General features: G+C 39.8%; 1 protein-coding gene across 2 annotated transcripts in view; it reads left to right on the top strand.

Annotated features, from left to right (window-relative positions):
* LOC149137958 (protein mono-ADP-ribosyltransferase PARP14-like) overlaps positions 1–21,460 on the top strand; it is a 405,174-nt gene that overhangs the window by 214,738 nt on the left and 168,976 nt on the right. For both annotated transcript variants that reach the window (XM_089340089.1, XM_089340037.1), the window contains 2 exons: positions 4,455–4,636; positions 15,962–16,331. In XM_089340089.1, coding sequence (XP_089196215.1) covers positions 4,455–4,636; positions 15,962–16,331 — 552 coding nt within the window. The remainder of the gene's footprint in view (positions 1–4,454; positions 4,637–15,961; positions 16,332–21,460) is intronic.

Here is a 21,460-nt window from a genome sequence, read left to right as displayed (position 1 = left end):
GAAGCACCACCAATGCTATATTTCTGGTAAGGCAACTGCAGGAGAAATACCTAGCCAAAGATAAACCTCTGTACTTGGCTTTTGTTGACATAGAGAAAGCCTTTGACAGGGTCCCCCAATCTCTTATCTGGTGGTCAATGCAAAAGCTAGGGATAGATGAGTGGTTAGTGAGAGCCATACAAGCCTTGTACAAGGACACTACCAGTAAGGTGAGAGTTAGCAATGAGTACAGTGAAGAATTCAGGGTACAAGTATGGGTTTACCAAGGATCGGTGCTCAGCCCCCTCTTGTTCATCATAGTCCTCCAGGCAATAACACACTAATTCAAGACAGGTTGCCCCTGGGAGCTCTCCTATGCTGATGACCTTGCTCTTATAGCTAAATCACTACATGAACTAGAGAAGTTCCAGGTATGGAAACAAGGTCTAGAATCAAAGAGCCTTAGAGTTAACCTAGCAAAACCCAAAGTCATAGTAAGTAGGAAGGCAGACAAATCACAAATACCTTCAGGCAGATGGCCCTGCTCAATCTGTAGAAAAGGTGTAGATAGAAACTGCATAAGATGCACCCAGTGCAAGCTATGGACACATAAGAGGTGCAGCAATATCAGAGGAAGGTTAACAGGGAAACTAACTTTTGTATGTGGAAGATGCATAGGTACAATAAATGCTGAAAATGCACAGAAAATAGACTCCATCAACTGCCAGGGAGGCAAGCTAGAGGTAGTAAATAGCTTCTGTTATCTAGGTGACCAAGTTAGTAGTGGAGATGGATGCTCCAAAAGCATAGCTGTGAAAACAAGACTAGGCTGGGCAAAGTTCAGGGAGCCCCTACCCCTGCTGGCAACAAAGGGCCTCTCTCTCAGAGTGACAGGCAAATTGTTTGCTGCCTGTGTACAAACAGCTCTGCTGCATGGCAGTGAAACATGGGCTGTAACAGCTGAGGACATGTGTATGCTTGAGAGAAATGAAGTCAGTATGCTTTGATGGATGTGCAATGTCAGTGCGCATGTTCGACAGAGTGTAAGCATCTTGAGAGAAAAGTTAGGTGTAAGATGCATCAGATGTGGTGTGCAAGAGAGACGACTGTGTGGGTATGGTCATGTGATGTATATGGAGGAGGATAGTTGTATAAAGAAGTGCCAGTCTCTTACTGTAGAGGAAACCTGTGATAGAGGTAGACCCAAGAAGACATGGGGCGAGGTGGTGAAGCATGGTTTTTGAACTTTGAGCCTCACAGAGGCATGACTGGTGACCGAGACCTTTGGTAATGGGCTGTGCTTGAGAGGAGCCATCAAATTGAGTGCACCCATGCTGGTGGCACGTAAAGAAATTTTTTGAACGTTGTGCCTCATGGAGGCAAAGTGGCTGAGTTCCTTTTGAGCATTGGGTCTCATGGATGCAAAGTGGTTGAGTTCTTTTTAAGTGTTGGGCCTCACAGAGGCAATGACCGACACCTTTGGCATTATGTTGTGCTTGAGAAGAAGACCTTGAGAAGAAGACACATCAAGCTGAGCAAAATTGCATTCGTGGCAGATACCAGTGTCACACAAATTTGCACCTGTGCCGGTGGAATGTAAACACACTCCAGTGTCATGCAAATGGCACTCATGCTGGTGCCACGTAAAAGCACTCGTTACACTCTCTGAGTGGTTGGCATTAGGAAGGGCATCCAGCCATAGAAAACCATGGCAAATCAGACTGGAGTCTGGTGCAGCCTTGCAGCTTGCCAGCCCTGGTCAAATCGTCCAACCCATGCCAGCATGGACAATGGATGTTAAATGATGACGATGATGATAATGAATACTTTCTTGCCAGAATCATTTTCATTTGGCCTTTTTTGTTTCACTCTACAATGTGAGCTTTTATGTCCAATTTTTCCACACTGAAAACGTTTTAGATTTTGGAATGGACAATTACATTTAAAATGTAAACCTTTGCACCCATAGCATGACCCATAGCATTTGATTTTGATATTTTTTTCTTTTCTTTTTTCTCATCCTTTACAAGTTGGCATGCATAAATATAAGAGCAATCTTTTTCTTCACTTACATCAGTGTCATGCCTTAAATTTATAATCCTCTCGCATCCTTATGCTACTGCCTGTAGAGTTAATTTTTGGTTCTGTTCTAATTTTGTCAATATCTGAGAATGTATACCTGCATCTTTGCTTTCAGTTAGCCCTAGAATGAAAAGTAGGCATTTGGACATGTCTGAGGTTAATTTGAATTTTTCACATTCTCTGTTAACAACGACAGCATAGGTGACGAAATTTCCATCATATTTCACGACCAAATTTAAACACTGCTAGTGAGTATTGAACAGGGAACTCATTTCACTGAAAATTTTCAATAAAAATTGTTTCCTCAAAACAAATCTCACTTGGATTCTTCGGCAGAATATAGTTACAATATTTTTCGAGTTCAGCAGGGGATAACTTTCTTAAAAGTGATCCCACTTCTTTCCTGTCAGTCCAGTTTTGACATTTTTGTTCAAGATTTCTTCATATCTTCAAAAATATGGAGAAAATGTTGTCCTTTCTTCTGAGTTATAACCAAACTCTCCTCCAATTGAGTTTACTCTATTGTCTGGTGTCAATGACTATGACGTACTTTTGGATATCTTGAATATTACTTGCAGCAACTGTTGGTTTTGTTGTTGTTGCTGCTTTTGCAACTGCACTATGTAGGCAAATAAATCCTCCATGTTAACGACTTTTTCATACAAAAAAAATTGAGCGTCTGAATGCAAGTTTCAAACTCCTTGTCATTCATTTTATATCCTTGTTGTTTGGATATAGGATTAAAAGGAAGCTGGGCAAAAGCTGTGTATTCACATGACATACTACTAATACTTCAACGTGAGACCCTAAAATGCCTTCTGTCTCTCAATGAAGTACGTTACTCTTTTATGAATCTACTTTCAATCCCACAGGGGTGTTACTCTCTATTCACCACAACATAACTACTACCCCACCTCCTGCATAGATCAATAAGTTAGTGTCTACTATATTTTTAGTACCCATCCTACTGATAACAGAATATACTTTTCTAGCGACTTCCTCTTAATGCTGGCAATCTTTTTTCTTTCTTCTTTACTTATTACTTCCTTCAACCTATTTAAAATCTACTGATCTTCCTCACTTATGTTGCTGGTGTCAGGTTTCTTTTCCTGATCAGTTGTTCTATTATTTTGTCTTGTAAACTCTTCATTTGCTTGAGCTGTATCACTTATGTTGTTTAGCTGATCTAATTCTTGATCTCTCTTTTTTGTTGTCTTGTGATCTCTTCCATTTCCAATTCTGTCATTCACTTTCTTCTCCTAATAGCATTAGCTTGGTTCACTAGTCTCTGCTCTGTTACTTCAAACATATACTTTTTCGACCAAAGCATTAACATGTGTTTTCTGTAACCCCTTACTTTGGATTCACTTTCTAGGTAGAACTGCACCATTGCCCCATTGTCTTTGCTAGTTCATTTCCTTCTTGAACCACTGCTGAGTGAGAAGCCTTCCCTTAAAAGTCTAGCCTCATTTATTTTGTTATCACTAGAGTTTCTGTGTAAACTCATGTCTCTCATAACCTGAATTAAGGCAATGTTCATCTGCGTTTTTTATCTTCAAAATGCACCTGACGTTATTTCCTTTCTTATCAAAATTTGTACTGTTATCATTACCATTGCTGTTAATTTATGCTCTAGTTACCAGCTTAGTAATGACAGGATATTTTAGTAAATTCTGTATTATCACCATCATCATCAGTATTTAGCATCCATTGTCCATGCTGGCATGGGTTGGACGGCTTGACTGAGCTGGCATGCTGTGAGGCTGCACCAGACTCCAGTCTGATTTGGCATGGTTTTCTATGGCTGGATGCCCTTCCTAATACCAACTACTCCAAGAGTGTAATGGGTGCTTTTACGTGCCGCCAGCACAGGTGCCATTTGCATGACACCAGTATCTGCCATGACTGCGATTTTGTTTGGCTTGATGGGTCTTCTTTTCAAGCATGACATAATGCTAAAGGTCTTCGTCATTGCCTCCGTGAGACCTATTCAAATTTAGTTAAATACAACAGAAATGATCTTTTTTGTTAGGGTTTCTCAAAATATTTATCATTAATTAGAGAAATTTTCAACTTGAATACTAATGAAGAAGAACTAATTAAATAACACTTGGCATCATTCACTATATAAGAGTCCCTGGATGGTAGTAGTGATGTACTAGATGGTAATATATATATCTATAATTAAAGAGCAGCTGACATCACTCCCCACAGGGATAAGGTGATAGTCTTTTTCAGATTAACTTCATTATTTCAGGAAATGATAGCTCTTCACTAAACAGAAAAACAAAAAAGACGAATTAATATTTAATCTTGAAGCTGCAACATAAAAAATCTTCTGCTGGTTGTTTGGTTATTTTTCATTGACAAAATGAATATTTCTTTTATTTCAGATGATAAAGATGAAGAAATAGAAGATAATGTCTCTGATGGTCAACAAAATGTTGGTGTCACATTGAAATTCTTTACTAAAAACAAAAATCTTGACAATGCTATAGAAACTCTTCAAAACAAGTACCATTCTCTATTAACAACTGAGGAAATACCATTTGATATGGATTTAACACAATCTCGAGTAAGTTCTCCACAATAATACAGGGTTTTTATTTATTTATTTATCTATTATCAACATACTACACCTGTACCATCAGTGTTTATCATGCTAAAGGAGATAAGTCAGGATTAAATTCAAGTTATTTCCCTTGGCTTCTAGACTGGCGTTGCTACAACTCTTTTGCAATGTAGTGGTAAATCTTCACAGTATATTCAAGATTCCATTTCCTTTGAGTGAAATAAATGTGTGCCATATTCCACCAAATTCTGATCAAAGAAACATTATTAGGCGAGTAAAAGTCTTCATTATTGATGAAGCTTCAATGATATCAGTTTATGCTTTGGAAGGTATAGATAATTGTTTAAGAGATATTAGGAATAGTAATAGTATATTTGGTGGGAAAATTATCATACTAGGAGATGTTAGACAAGTTTTTCCAGTTATTCCCAGAGCTCCTCCTGCAGCTGTACTTGATGCCTGCCTTAAATACTCCTCTATGTCGGATAATTTTCATCAAATACAACTTAAGCAAAACATGAGAACAAATGCAAATGAACAAGATTTTCCGAAGTGGCTACTACATCTTGGAAGTGGATTTCTTCAAAGCTCTCTTGATAATCTCACAGAAGATACCATTCATATGCCTGACGTATGCATGTGTAATAATTCTATGGTATCTGATATATTTGATAATTGTACAGCAGAAGAAATGAAAAATAGAGTGATCTTATCCCCTAAAACTTCGGATTGCTCAGCAGTAAATGAAGAAATTCTAAGTAGATTGCCCACTAAAAGTAAGACACATCTAAGCACCGACTCAGTACCTTTTGATAGTGAAGAAGCAACCCAGAATTATCTCATGGAGTTTATAAACTCTCTTACACCTTCTGGAATGCCTCCCCATCACTTTAACTTAAAAGTTGGAGCAATTATTATGCTTCTTAGAAACCTCTCTATAACACAAGCTTTATGCAATGGAACTCGCTTGGAAGTACTTCAGCACCATGAGCATAGCATCAAAGTGTCAATTATAAGTGGATCTCATTCTCACACGAGAGTACTGATTCCAAGAATCAAGCTTGCTCCAAGTAATACAAACATTCCATTCGTTCTGCATTGGACCCAGTTCCCAGTTTATCTGTCCTATTCTATGTAATCAATAAAGCACAATGGCAATCATTCAATAGAGTTGGCATACATTTTTCACAGCCATGCTTCACTCATGGCCAGCTTTACGTAGCTTTTTCAAGAGCAAGGACAATGAACAGAGTGAGGGTTAAAGTGATACCTCAAAACGAATCCCCTCATGGTCGCAGAAGGGGAATCACCTACACTAGAAAAATTGTACATAACGAACTGCTGTAACGGATGTGTTTAGCATATACTTTCACACAATAACTTAATTTATATATATATTATTAATAAATATAAAGGATAATAGAATTTTTCATTAACCAAAATATTGCAGATTAAACAATTTTCATTAAATGACAACTATTCATTGGATGATATTAAAATTATCTGTAAATTTTTTCATGCGTCCAGCTACTTATTATTATTATCATTATTATTATTATTATTATTATTATTATTTTATGTTTGACTTTTGCTTTGCATTTGTACAAGTTGGATCCAAGTCTCACCCAGAGACCTCAAGAGACAACAAGTTATTATAATTATTATTATTATTATTATTATTATTATAGTTTTCTTGGGTTATTTTTAGTGTGAGTATGTGTGCTGGTGGTGCGTTGTGTAGGGGTATAATGAAATTTGTGGTGTTTGCATTTGTATTGTTTTTTAAAAAGTCTAATAAGCGTTCATTTTTTGTGTTGATGGCTGTTTCGTTTGTGGTGTGTGTGAGTGCTGGTGTTTGCGGTGGAGAAGGTGTTGCTATTTGTTGTGAGTGTGTGTTGTTGTTGCCGATGATGTTGGGAAGCTCACCTTTTTCGCGCCTCCCCTCTTTGTCAATTGTTTCTTTTGTCTTTCTTTTTCGTTTTTTTGTTGGTGGTACAGTTTGCCACTTCCCTTTTTCACTATCAGTGTTCGCACAATCCGAGCTGATCTGATCTGGAAAGGGAATGTTTGTCGGATCTGATGAAGATTCTTTTACAATTTCTGTTGTTGCTGGTTCTGTTATCTTTTTTGGTGTGGAGGTTCTTGGTGTTGGTGTTGGTGTTGGTTTGGTGATGGATGGAGATGGTGGTGTCGCTTTTCGTGGTGCTGGTGGTGATGGTGTTGGTGGTGATGGTGTTGGTGGTGATGGTGTTGGTGGTGATGGTGTTGGTGGTGATGGTGTTGGTGGTGATGGTGTTGGCGGTGACGGTGTTGGTGGTGTGGAGGCTTTTGGTTGTTGTTGTTGTTGCTGCAATTTTCTGTTTTTGTCTGCCTCCATTCTTTGCTTGTAGATGGGGCAGTCTCTTTTTAAGTGTTTTTCACTGCTGCAGAGGTAGCACTTTGGTCTGCGCCCCTCTACTGCAATGTGTATTCTACTGCCATCCGGCAGGTTTATGGCGTCGGGTATGGTATTTATGCTATCTTGTTCAATCTGAACAAGGAGATGCATTTCCATGCCCAACCAGTTTTTTTCTTTTACTCTGTTCACCTTTAGGATAGTGGCAGTCTCTTCAATGTCGAAGAGCATAGCTGCCACTAGCCAGATGTTCAGTTCTGGTGGCACATGATTTATTTTTATTTCTGTCACACGTCGACCAAGGTATGTCGGCACGAGTAATAATTCTTCCGCCTTTAACGGTGTTGTAGAGTGCCGGATGGCATCCTCTTCCGTTGGGAAGCGCACTTCCACTGTTCCAAAGCGCTTCCCTTTGGTTACGAAGCTTTTTTGGCCCCATATCGGCGTTAGAGCTATCTCCAATCTCTGTGGAGTAGCATTCTCCATCTTTTGGTATTTTGTATTGAATACCTTGTATACTATTGTTTTTCTTTTCGTTGCTTGTATTAATGCTTGTGGAGTGTTAAGGAAGACATTATTGCCATCCCTTCTTAACAATTCCTTGGCATTCTTTATTTCTGCCATTGTCACTTGGATTTCTTCTGAGCTCTGCTTAGCTGCGGAGGCGAAACCGTTACAATGGCTACTGGTTGTGGTCTTGGTACTGTTGCTCGTGTTGTTTACTTTGTTTTCTTTGTTCTTTTTTTCCTCCTCCCTCTCCGGTGTAGAAGCAATGGTGGAGGTGAGGGCTGGGAAGTCAGCAGCAGAGAGTCTGTTAAACAGACCTGAATCAGGAACACTGTCCACTATGGCGTCAGCTGGGCGAGGTGGAATGTGACTTGACCTGTCATTCTTTTTGTCGGGGAGTGATGTAGAGAGAAGAGAACAGCTGGCTGCTCTTTTCACTGGCATTTTGCCTTTTATGGCATTAACTGGACGGGGTGAAAGAAGACTTGACCCGTCATTCTTTTTGTCGGGGAGTGATGCAGAGAGAAGAGAACAGCTTGTTATTTTTTTTTCCGACATTTTTCAGATATGATACGTGTGAAATGTGAAAATGGAAGTTTTTCAAACGAAGAATTCACCCCTAAATGGGGGAAATCTCGCCTAACCGACTAGCTCCGCAAGAACCTAGTCGGCTTGGCTACAACAATATATAAAATTTAAAACAGATTTCAAAAGATTTCCGGGTAAAAACGTCAACAACTTACAGAGCTTCGGGAGACACGTCCATTCGCTTGAACAATAATAATAATTATTATTATTATTATTGTTGTTGTTGTTGTTGTTGTTGTTGTTGTTGTTGTTGTTATTGTTATTATAATTATAATGACAATGATAATAATAATAAATCGTGTTAACTGGAATGACTCATGTACTGAGAAGAGCATTATCGCTGTGAAAACAACATCCATTCATAAATTTTAATTTTATTATTTTTTTTTAAATACATATTTTACCTGTGAATTTGTATGTGTAAACTGGGAATGCATACAACGAGTTTCTCTGCCCTAGGTGTACGGAAAACACTCGGCGAGAAATAGAAGAAAATTTGAAGAAAGAAGAAAACAAAACAAAATAATAATAATAATAATAATAATAATAATAATAATAATAATAATAATAATAATAATAGTCAAGACGAAGAGTGCGATTTTAGATGTTTTATTCTTTGAACAATATTTCGACGGAACGTCTGTCTTTCTCAAGTTCAAACCAAAAGGTGATTGAAAATTCAAAATTTCAGAAACCAAACGTAAACACTATGAATGAGAGTAACCAGCGTCCATACGTTGATGGAATGACATCATCAGTTTTTGTCAGTTTTTTAATAAGCAGAAAGAAAGAAAAAGAAAGAATAAACTAGCACAAAGGCTATTTCAGTTTGTCCACCACCACAAGCTGAAAGAATATCTTTTTGAGAAAACTGGTAACGAGGCGGCAGAAAACCCTATATTTCCTAAAAATAATGATGATGATCGAATCTGGCATAATTGGATTGAAAAGAATCCCAATTGGTATCCAGATAAAGTTCGGGAGGGACGTTCACAAGCACTACTAGAATTTCTTGAATCTCGTCAGGCAGGCATTAGAGAAAGCCTTAAAACAAGTGGAAAGAAATCCTGGAATAACCTCACAAATTCCCATCGTTACACACTCCGACGTCTAGCTAATAACGATTCTATTGTTATTAAGATGGCGGATAAGAGAGGCGCTATCGTCATTATGGACAAAAGTGAGTATATTTCGGCTTGTGAAGAAGTTTTAAATGACAAAACTTCATATGAAGAATTACCTGTCGATCCAAACCCCAATTACAGAGAGGAACTTGACAAAATAATTCTGGAAATGGAGGAAAACAATTTCGTTAATAAGCCTGAATCTAGGATTTTAAGGTCTGAAAGAAGAACACCTGTATTTTATGGTCTCCCTAAAATACACAAAAAATTCGAAAGATTTCCTCCAATGCGCCCAATTTGCAGCGGATATGAATGCTGTACGGCCAAAATTTCGGAATGGCTGGATGGCTTTCTACTCCCCGTCGCAAAATGATCAAGTTCCTATATTTGGGATACTTTTGATTTTGTATCTAAAATTAATAACTTTTTTAAGCGCTGAGGCCGTGTTGAGAACTGATTTTTTGGTAACCATGGATGTTTCTTCCTAATATCCTAATATTGACCACAATGAAGGGGTAGAAGCATGCATGGATGCCTTTGAAAAACGGTCAAATAAAAGTGTTCCAACAAATTTGCTCTGTAGATTATTGAGGTTTGTGTTAGAAAGTAACACAATGAAGTTTAGACAAAGGTTTTACCACCAGACGAAGGGTTGCGCCATGGGTACCCCCATGGCAGTTAATTTCACTAATGTCTTTATGACGAAATTCGAGACACGGTCACTGAAGACATTCAAATCCTTTCTTGGTCATGAACCAATACTCTGGTTACGGTTCATTGACAATGTATTTTTTGTCTGCGAAGGATCACAGGATATTTTAATGGACTTCTTGCATTTCTGTGATTGTTATGCTAGAAACTATGGCTTTAAGTCCAACATAAAATTTACGTCTAGTTTTCCAAAAACTAGTGTTGAATTTTTGGACACAAAAGTCAAGTTTTCTGGAGACAAAATAGTGACAGAGTTATTTTGCAAGCCAACATCATCCCACATTTATCTCCACCGCCGCTCCGATCATCCACATCATCTTATTCGGTCAAATCCGAAATCCCAATTTTTGAGGATAAAACGGATTTGCACTGACATAGGGGATTACTGGAAACATGCAAATGCTTTTGTATGTCATTATGTCAAACGAGGTTACAGTGAATCACGTTTAAAGGAAATAGCAAGTGAAATAGCTAAGATTAGCAAAGATAGTCAAACCTACACACATAATCTTAGCAAACAAAATACAATTGATTACAGAATTCCTTTAGTGATTAACTGACACCGACGTTTCACTGGCATTTCAATAATGTTGCCTGAAAGTTACCAACATGTGGCAAAAAAATATCCCAGTTTCAAACAGATATTTCCTCAGCCGCCCATTGTAGCCTTTCGACGGAATAAGAACATAAAAAAATTATAGACCTCTATATCTGACTCCAAGAAAACGAACATTGGAGTATCTGCACGCTGTACCTTGAAGAACAGCTGCAAGAGAGGTAAGCCCTGTTCATTGTGCAACAACATGAGTGATGTGAATACCATCAAAAATCATAATAGAAATGTTATGATTTATACAGAAGGGGGAACCTGCAAAGATTCCCATTTAGTTTACGCTGCAGAATGCACGAAACACAACTTGATTTATGTTGGTTGTACAACGGAACAATTAAACAAAAGGTTTAATGGGCACAGATTCGACGTCAGGCAGAATAATAGTAGTTGGACAGAACTTGCTGAACATTTCGTTTCAAGCGGCTGCAATTTTGAAGAATACTTGAAAGTAAACATTCTCAAAAAATATTCTGAATGTACCCCACTTTCACTTCTCAGAATGTATGAGGAGAAATATGTTTGCGGGTTATTGACATCACGCCCTGGAGGAATGAATAAGATGACAGGAGAATATCATCAAATTTATGCAAAACTGTTTGATTGAATATTCTTCTTTCTCTCTTTTTCTTTTCTTTTTCTGTCGTCTTCCTTTTTCTTTCTTTCTGCTTATTAAAAAACTGACAAAAACTGATGATGTCATTCCATCAACGTATGGACGCTGGTTACTCTCATTCATAGTGTTTACGTTTGGTTTCTGAAATTTTGAATTTTCAATCACCTTTTGGTTTGAACTTGAGAAAGACAGACGTTCTGTCGAAATATTGTTCAAAGAATAAAACATCTAAAATCACACTCTTCGTCTTGACTATTTACCTTTGTGAAGAGTTACGTCAATCCTTTTTTTAAAATATAATAATAATAATAATAATAATAATAATAATAATAATAATAATAATAATAATGAAACAATTCCTATTATAGTAGGTACCTTAGGTATAATAAAAAAATATTCAGACAAATACATAACAAAAACACCAGGACTTACAAATATATATAACATACAGAAAATTGCACTACTGGGCACTGCACACATCCTATGCAAAACACTTTCAATACAGTAACCATAAGAGCATCACAGCAAACCACAGCACATACCCAAGGCACACAGAGCTGCGCTCGGTAGTGAAGTAAAAGCACGTTATAAAAATAAAACTACTGAACAATAATAATAATAATAATAATAATAATAATAATAATAATAATAATAATAATAATAATGCAGTAACAAGCAGTGGCTCTCATGGCTTCTGATCTTAATTGATTGGAAGTGTTATCATGTATATTGTTTTGTCTTGGTATAAAAGATGGGCTACAGCAAATATTCTGCTCAAAACCACAGATTTGCTTGTCAGTTGCATGATCTTAACCAGTTGAGCATGTCCCTTAGTGGCTGATGATATGTGCATCTCTGATCATGAGCAGAAGTAGTTGAGGGAGCATCATAGCCATGTGTTGAGAAGAGTTTTTGGGGGGTTTGAATAGTTCACCTTTGGAAACATGGGTGCTTTGCTCAACATCCTTAAACAACTCTTATTCAAGGACCTTTTGAGCAGGATGGGCTACTCGACCTGAAGAAAATTCTAATTAAGCCCCACCTGCAAGGTCATGTGCTGTTTATCTTGATATGAGATCACCATGCCGCACACATATGGGTGTGATGCATGTACCTGGTGAACCCTTGTCAGACAGGTAGTCATGATGGGTATACTGGGCTTCATATATTTGTACCCTAGTGTCAGTTTGATAGCATGCACTGCTCTCTCACTCACTAATAATGATAATAATAATAATAATAATAATAATGATCAGAAAAGTATTAGATAGCTGAAAAGAACGAATACCACAGTACTGTAAGCTGCACATAGTAAGCCTGCTATACGTACAGGAGGAGAAGAAGAAGAAGAAGAAGAAGAAGAAGAGGGGGAGGAGGAGGAGGAGGAGGAGGAGGAGGAAGTGGTGGTGGTGGTAGTGGCGGCGGAGGAGGAGGAGGAGACGACATCAGGTGTACTGTTGGTGAATTCCTGGAAGCATGGAAGCTTTGAAGGATGTAGTGTCTTGAGTGCTAATGACTGATGTGGGTAGTTTATGTGGGTAAGAACAGTTAGCAGAATTTTATGGGGTAGGGATACATGCTCTCATTCGAAGGTGGAACATTGCTATTGAGAGAAATGGTGACTATGTTGAGAAGTAGGGATGTGATCCACAGAGGACCAGCTTCATTTTGATGTATGATACATGTTCCTGTGCTGGTAATTATACCTGTCCTAAACAAAATGGCATTACTTTTTGACTCACTTTCATATATGTATATATATATATATATATATATATATATGTGTGTGTGTGTGTGTGTGTGTGTGTGTGTGTGTGTGTGTGTGTGTGTGTGTGTGTGTGTGTGTGTGTGTGTGTGTGTGTGTGTGTATGTATGTATGTATGTATTATCATTATCATCATTCTAACATCCACTTTTCTATGCTTGCATAAGTTAGGCTCTATATCTTGCCTCTCCTCTCTCATTGACAAGGGAGACTACATAAAAACAAAAACACGAAAGTAAATAGCATGGGTCAATGTTTTTGACCAGAAAATACATTTTAAGAGAATCTGAAGAAGAAATTGTTTGGCTAATTTAAAAAATAATATTTCAGATGATTTAGAATTTAGAATGATTTAGAATATTTCAAATAATTAAGAAGATAATATTTCATAACTTGACTGCTGTCCAATGTTGTACAGTATGAAAATCAGAGATGTGAGATATTCTGGACTCCAAGAGAGAGTATAATAGGAAATCAAAATATTGTGCAGATGGATAGTGGTATGCTTGCACTTAATGATCCTGAAAAGAATAAAGAGGTATGCCAGTGCTGCTATGAAATGTAGAGGATGACTGGGAGAAAGAGAATTTTCCCAATATGGACCCAACATGCCACCCAAGTTGACAGCAGTATGACAGACACAGCTTAAACGGATATGAAAATAGAGAAAGTCCTTGATCCATCAAGAATTACTGTTGGGATGCTGAAAGTATCCAGTGGAGTCAGTTATGACCTAATGCAGTGAATCAGACTATACAAGAAGATGTCATATTCAGTGAGTGGTACTTGGTATTTGTTGACCTGGAGAAAGCCTTTGACTGGTTCTCTGCTGTATGATGAGGCAGACTCTGAGGAAGCTAGAAGTTGATTAATGGCTTGTGAGAGACATACAAGCCATGTACAGAGGTGCAATCAATAAGGTGAGCATTGTCCATGAGTACAGTAATGAATTTAGGTTACAGGTAGGAGTGCAACAGGACTCAGTTATCAGTCCTCTCTTATCCATCATTACTCTTCATAATATAACAGAGGAATTTAAACTGGGTGCCCTTGAGAACTATTCTATGCCAATGACATCATTTTCAAGGCAGAATCTATTGTAGAATTTAGAAAAGAGATTCCAGGTGTGGAAGAAAACTCTGGAATTGAAGTTGCTTAAGGTTAATTTAGCCAAGACCAAAGTTCTATAGTAAGCAGACAAGACTCCACTGTCCACAAGTCTCACTTGACTTATAGGAAATGTGTAGGCAGGAATTTTGTTCTGAGTACCCAGTGCAAGCTATGGATGCATAAGTAGTGCAGTGGAATCACAGGAAGGCTAAAAGAGGAAGAAGTGATTGTATATGGAAGATACTAAGGAGATATAGGAAATAGATTTTCTCGAATACCTTGGGAATTCCTTAGAAGAAGTGATGTACTGAAAGTATAGTTGCTAGAATAAGAACTGGATGGAAAAAATTCAGGTAGTTATTACCTCTGTTGGCTATGAAAGAACTCTTTCTTTCTCTCTCTCTCTCTCTCTCTCTCTCTTTCTCAATAAAAGGCAGGTTGTATGATGCTTGTGTATGAAAAGCAATACTACAAAGTAGTGAGATGTAGGCTACAAATGTTGATGTGAAAATCAAAGAGAACTGAAACTAGGATACTCTGGAAGATGTACAACATCAGTGTGCATATACAACAAAGTACCATGGTCTCAAAAGAAAAGTTAAATGCTAGAAGAATAAGATGTGATGTGTAGGAGAGATTATTGTGTTAGTTTCGTCATGTGATGCTTATGGAGGAGGACAGCTGCATAAACAAGTGCTCGTGACTCAAAGTGGATGGAATTTATGAAAAAGGGAGGCCCAGGAGGACATGAGAGGAAATAGTGAAGGCTGATCTCAAGATGTTGAGCCTCACAGAGGAGATGATAAAGAACCAAGATGACAAGTGATTCACTGTGTTTGAAAAGACTCATCATCCAACACAGAAAAAATGATGTCTAGAAAGTATTCTTGTTATGATTGTAACCTATCCTGCCCCATCAAGCATTCTCCCAACACCCAGACCTCCATCACTCCATATATTACTCCTCTTCCTCCTCCCTTCTTCCACCCATGATATTTTACCAATCACTTTTCTGTGCTTTTAGTTATCTCTTTCCTTTACCACATTCTATTACATTTCATGAAGACATAACACCTATCTGCTTTCACCCTCAGCACCCTCTAATTTATGCCATCACACCCCATTCAATACAGCCACTGGTAGATACTGCTACATCTCCCTATTTTCCATTCCTAAATATTGCACATTACTCCACTCCCCCTCCAATCTACTGCTCTGTCTCTCACCTAACCCTCCCCTCCACCATACAAATATTCCCCATCAACTGAACATTCTCATTCCCACCCACCCTGAATCTCTAACCATCAGTCACTTTCCTCTCACTTATACAAGAACCCCTTCTTTCCTTGCCTGAACCTTTCACATACTCATCTTCCTGTCCCCTAAGAGTCTGCTCTGGCACTGCATCACTATCATCTACTCCTAGCCACCCCTAGATAATGTGTGATAGCCATGTATCCCCCTCTGTAGCAAGACATCAATGCTTCTCCCTCAGTCATACTCTAAGCTTTAGCATAAACCCACTTCCTTCTTCCCTCAAATACTCCCTCTCCCACCCACCCCACGTCCCTCATTTCATATCAGGAGCTTTTCCTTGTTTCATTCTTCTCCCTTTCTTCCTTGTAAGTTACTTGACAACCTCACTTGTGCTGGTGGTGCAAGAAATAAAAAGCACCCAGTGCCACTCTGTAAAGTGGCTGGTATTAGGAAGGGCATCCAGCCATAGGCACCCTGCCACAAGAGACAATTGGAGATCACCATAGCCCTGTGGCTTGCCAGAGCCTGTCAAACTGTCCAGTCTATCTTAGTATAAAAAACAAACTTTAAATGGTGATGATGACAACGATGACAACGATCTGTATCATATCTAGAATTAATTTGGGTTTTTTTGTGTCTTTTCAGAAACTGAGTTTAAGGAATATTGGTACAAGACACAAAGTCCAGATTTCTATCAGAGACACAATTACAATTCATGGCAGACACTGTCATGTAAAAGATGCTAAACTCTCCATCCAATCCTTATTAATGGAATTTAAAGAAACTGACGAGGAAATTATTTTTAAAGACTTGGCACAATGGTCTTACTTTGAAGAAAATTCTCCAGGAAACTTGATAACCTTCAATGACAAAGAAAATGCCAAGCTTGAGAAAGCATACTCACTGGGAAACAGATTCCTTAATTACAACAAAATAAAATATGATATTAAGAAAATGAGTTTTCAATACAGAGGGAAGAAATATAAAATGAAGAGAAAACAAAACCTAAAGGATGGTACGTGCCTATTTTTATTATAAAGACGTTCTTGCTTGTTTTTTTGTTGTCTTTTTATCAGTAACAAATGTTGGTCGGTTGGTTGGTTGGTTGGTTGGTTGGTAGGTTTCTCCAGTCACTCTTTACATTGAGGGAGAGAAAAGAGCAACAAACAGGGGGGAAGAGGAGAACTACAGAGGCAGAGGGATAGAAAAGCACTTCAGTAAGAGAGGGGGGAAGAAGAGAGCGAAAGGGAGTGGGTCAGAAGGAAGCTAGAGTGAGAGGGGAGAAGTGAGCTACAGTGAGAGGGAGAGGAGAGCAAAAGAGAGTGGGGATGAAGAGAGGGTCAGAAAGAAGCTACAAAGAGAGAGGAGAAGAGAGCAACTGAGAGAAGGGAGAAGAGAACTACAGAGAGAGGGAGAGGGGAGAAGAGAGCTACAGAGGGAGGAGGAGAAGACAAGTACAGAGAGAGAGAAGAGAGTTCCAACGAGAGGGGAGAGGAGAGCTACAGAGAAAGGGGTAGGAGAGAACAGCAGAAATGGGTCAGAAGAGAGCTACAGAGAGATGGGAGAAGAAAGCTATGGAGGGAGGGGGAAGAGAACAACCAGAAGAGGGTCAGAATAAAGCTACAGAGAGAGAGAGAGAGAGAGGAGAAGAGAGTTACAGAGAGAGGAGAGAAGAGAACTACAGAGAGGGAAGGGAGAAAAGAGCTACAGAGAGGGAAGGGAGAAGAGAGCAACATAAAGTGGGTCAGAAGAAAGGTATAGGGAGAGAGAAGAAGAGAGCTATAGAGAGAAAGAGAGAGGAATGGAGCTACAGAGAGAGTGGATAAGCAAAAACAGAAAGAGAGTCGGGAGAGGAGACTTACCGCGAGAGGGAAGAGGAGAACAAGAGAAGTGCGCTACAGAGAGAGAGGGAAAGAAGAGAGCTACGGAGAGAGGGTGAGAAGAGCTACAGAAAGATGATCAGAAGTGAACTACAAAAAGATAAGAGAAGAAAGCTAGAGTGAGAGACAAGAAGAGATCTACAGAGAGAGAAAGGAGAAGAGATCTGCAGAGATAGGGAAGAATAGAGCTAGAGAGAAAGAGAGAGGGAAGACAGCTACAGAGAGTGAGTGGGAAGATAACAACAGAAAAAGGGTCAGAAGAAAGCTAGAGAGTAAGGGGGAGAAAGAGCTAGAGAGAGGGAAGGGAGAAGAAAGCTATAGAGCAAGGGAAGAAGAGAAACACTGAATGAGGGGCGAAGAGAGCTACACACAGAAGGGAGAGCTATAGAGTGGTGTAAGAAAAGAGCTACAAAGAGAGTGGAAAAGAAAGCTACAGAGAGAGGGGGAGAGAACGTAGAGTGAGAGGGTAGAAGAGAGCAACACAAGGAGGCTCAGACGAAAGCTAGAGAGAGAAGAAAGTGGGGGAGAGGAGGAGAAAAGAGAGACGGCAAAAAGAGCTACATAGAGAGGGGAGAAGAGGACAAGAGAAAGAGGGGCAGAAGAAAGCTACAGAGAGAAGGCAGAAGAGAGCTACAAGAAGGTGGGGGGGAAAAGCTAGATCAGGAAGGGAGAAAAGAGCAGAAGAAAGAGGGTCACGAGAAAATTACAGAGAGTGGGAGAGAAGAGAGCTACAGAAAGGTCAGAAGAAAGCCCGAGAGAGAGAGAGAGGGAAGAAGAGAGCTATAGAGAGGAGGGAGAAGAAAACAAACGAAAGAGTGTTCCAAGAAAACTAGAGAGGGAGGAGAAGAGAGCTACAGAAAGAACTTCAAAAAACGCTACAAAGGGTAAGAAGAGAGCTACAGAGAGAGGGATAGAAGGGAGTTTCAGTGGGAGGAGGAGAAGAAGATTCCGAAAAGAGAGAAGAGAGCAACAGAGAGAGAGAGGGATAGAAGGGAGTTTCAGTGGGAGGAGGAGAAGAAGATTCCAAAAAGTGAGAAGAGAGTTACAGAGAGAGAGAGAGATAGAAGGGAGTTTCAGTGGGAGGAGGAGAAGAAGATTCCAAAAAGAGAGAAGAGAGCTACAGAGAGAGAGAGAGGGATAGAAGGGAGTTTCAGTGGGAGGAGGAGAAGAAGATTCCAAAAAGAGAGAAGAAAGCTACAGAGAGAGAGAGGGATAGAAGGGAGTTTCAGTGGGAGGAGGAGAAGAAGATTCCAAAAAGAGAGAAGAGAGCTACAGAGAGAGGGATAGAAAGGAGTTTCAGTGGGAGGAGGAGAAGAAGATTCCAAAAAGAGAGAAGAGAGTTACAGAGAGAAGGATAGAAGGGAGTTTCAGTGGGAGGAGGAGAAGAAGATTCCAAAAAGAGAGAAGAGAGCTACAGAGAGAGGGATAGAAGGGACTTTCAGTGGGAGGAGGAGAAGAAGATTCCAAAAAGAGAGAAGAGAGCTACAGAGAGAGAGAGGGATAGAAGGGAGTTTCAGTGAGAGGATGAGAAGAAGATTCCAAAAAGAGAGAAGAGAGCTACAGAGAGAAGGATAGAAGGGAGTTTCAGTGGGAGGAGGAGAAGATTACAAAAATAGAGAAGAGAGTTACAGAGAGAGAGGGATAGAAGGGAGTTTCAGTGGGAGGAGGAGAAGATTACAAAAAGAGAGAAGAGAGTTACAGAGAGAAGGATAGAAGGGAGTTTCAGTGGGAGGAGGAGAAGAAGATTCCAAAAAGAGAGAAGAGAGCTACAGAGAGAGGGATAGAAGGGAGTTTCAGTGGGAGGAGAAGAAGATTCCAAAAAGAGAGAAGAGAGTTACAGAGAGAAGGATAGAAGGGAGTTTCAGTGGGAGGAGGAGAAGATTACAAAAAGAGAGAAGAGAGCTACAGAGAGAAGGATAGAAGGGAGTTTCAGTGGGAGGAGGAGAAGAAGATTCCAAAAAGAGAGAAGAGAGCTACAGAGAGAGAGAGAGGGATAGAAGGGAGTTTCAGTGGGAGGAGGAGAAAATTACAAAAACAGAGAAGAGAGTTACAGAGAGAGAGGGATAGAAGGGAGTTTCAGTGGGAGGAGGAGAAGATTATAAAAAGAGAGAAGAGAGTTACAGAGAAAGGGATAGAAGGGAGTTTCAGTGGGAGGAGGAGAAGAAGATTACAAAAAGAGAGAAGAGAGCTAAAGAGAGAGTGGGATAGAAGGGAGTTTCAGTGGGAGGAGGAGGAGATTACAAAAAGAGAGAAGAGAGTTACACAGAGAGGGATAGAAGGGAGTTTCAGTGGGAGGAGGAGAAGAAGTTTACAAAAAGAGAGAAGAGAGTTACAGAGAGAGGGATAGAAGGGAGTTTCAGTGGGAGGAGGAGAAGAAGATTAAAAAAAGAGAGAAGAGAGTTACAGAGAGAGAGAGAGGGATAGAAGGGAGTTTCAGTGGGAGGAGGAGAAGAAGACTAAAAAAAGAGAGAAGAGAGTTACAGAGAGAGAGAGGGATAGAAGGGAGTTTCAGTGGGAGGAGGAGAAGAAGATTCCAAAAAGAGAGAAGAGAGTTACAGAGAGAGAGAGGGATAGAAGGGAGTTTCAGTGAGAGGAGGAGGAGAAGATTACAAAAAGAGAGAAGAGAGCTACAGAGAGAGGGATAGAAAGGAGTTTCAGTGGGAGGAGGAGAAGAAGATTCCAAAAAGAGAGAAGAGAGTTACAGAGAGAAGGATAGAAGGGAGTTTCAGTGGGAGGAGGAGAAGAAGATTCCAAAAAGAGAGAAGAGAGCTACAGAGAGAGGGATAGAAGGGAGTTTCAGTGCGAGGAGGAGAAGAAGATTCCAAAAAGAGAGAAGAGAGCTACACAGAGAGAGAGGGATAGAAGGGAGTTTCAGTGGGAGGAGAAGAAGATTCCAAAAAGATAGAAGAGAGTTACAGAGAGAAGGATAGAAGGGGGTTTCAGTGGGAGGAGGAGAAGAAGATTCCAAAAAGAGAGAAGAGAGCTGCACAGAGAGAGAGGGATAGAAGGGAGTTTTAGTGGGAGGAGGAGAAGAAGATTCCAAAAAGAGAGAAGAGAGCTACAGAGAGAGAGAGGGATAGAAGGGAGTTTCAGTGGGAGGAGAAGAAGATTCCAAAAAGATAGAAGAGAGTTACAGAGAGAAGGATAGAAGGGGGTTTCAGTGGGAGGAGGAGAAGAAGATTCCAAAAAGAGAGAAGAGAGCTACAGAGAGAGAGAGAGAGGGATAGAAGGGAGTTTCAGTGGGAGGAGGAGAAGAAGATTCCAAAAAGAGAAGAGAGTTACAGAGAGAGAGAGGGATAGAAGGGAGTTTCAGTGGGAGGAGGAGAAGATTACAAAAAGAGAGAAGAGAGCTACAGAGAGAGGGATAGAAAGGAGTTTCAGTGGGAGGACGAGAAGAAGATTCCAAAAAGAGAGAAGAGAGTTACAGAGAGAAGGATAGAAGGGAGTTTCAGTGGGAGGAGGAGAAGAAGATTCCAAAAAGAGAGAAGAGAGCTACATAGAGAGAGAGGGATAGAAGGGAGTTTCAGTGAGAGGAGGAGAAGAAGGTTCCAAAAAGAGAGAAGAGAGCTACAGAGAGAAGGATAGAAGGGAGTTTCAGTAGGAGGAGGAGAAGATTACAAAAACAGAGAAGAGAGTTACACAGAGAGAGGGATAGAAGGGAGTTTCAGAGGGAGGAGGAGAAGAAGATTCCAAAAAGAGAGAAGAGAGCTACAGAGAGAGGGATAGAAGGGAGTTTCAGTGCGAGGAGGAGAAGAAGATTCCAAAAAGAGAGAAGAGAGCTACAGAGAGAGAGAGGGATAGAAGGGAGTTTCAGTGGGAGGAGAAGAAGATTCCAAAAAGATAGAAGAGAGTTACAGAGAGAAGGATAGAAGGGGGTTTCAGTGGGAGGAGGAGAAGAAGATTCCAAAAAGAGAGAAGAGAGCTGCACAGAGAGAGAGGGATAGAAGAGAGTTTCAGTGGGAGGAGGAGAAGAAGATTCCAAAAAGTGAGAAGAGAGTTACAGAGAGAGAGAGAGGGATAGAAGGGAGTTTCAGTGAGAGGAGGAGAAGAAGATTCCAAAAAGAGAGAAGAGAGCTACAGAGAGAGAGAGAGGGATAGAAGGGAGTTTCAGTGGGAGGAGGAGAAAATTACAAAAACAGAGAAGAGAGTTACAGAGAGAGAGGGATAGAAGGGAGTTTCAGTGGGAGGAGGAGAAGATTATAAAAAGAGAGAAGAGAGTTACAGAGAAAGGGATAGAAGGGAGTTTCAGTGGGAGGAGGAGAAG

Source organism: Octopus bimaculoides, chromosome 1 (assembly GCF_046866305.1).
Source record: "Octopus bimaculoides isolate indiv1 chromosome 1, ASM4686630v1, whole genome shotgun sequence".
Lineage (NCBI taxonomy): Eukaryota > Metazoa > Mollusca > Cephalopoda > Octopoda > Octopodidae > Octopus > Octopus bimaculoides.
The sequence above is the reverse complement of the archived record's forward strand: the minus strand, read 5'-3'. Positions and strand labels throughout refer to the sequence as shown.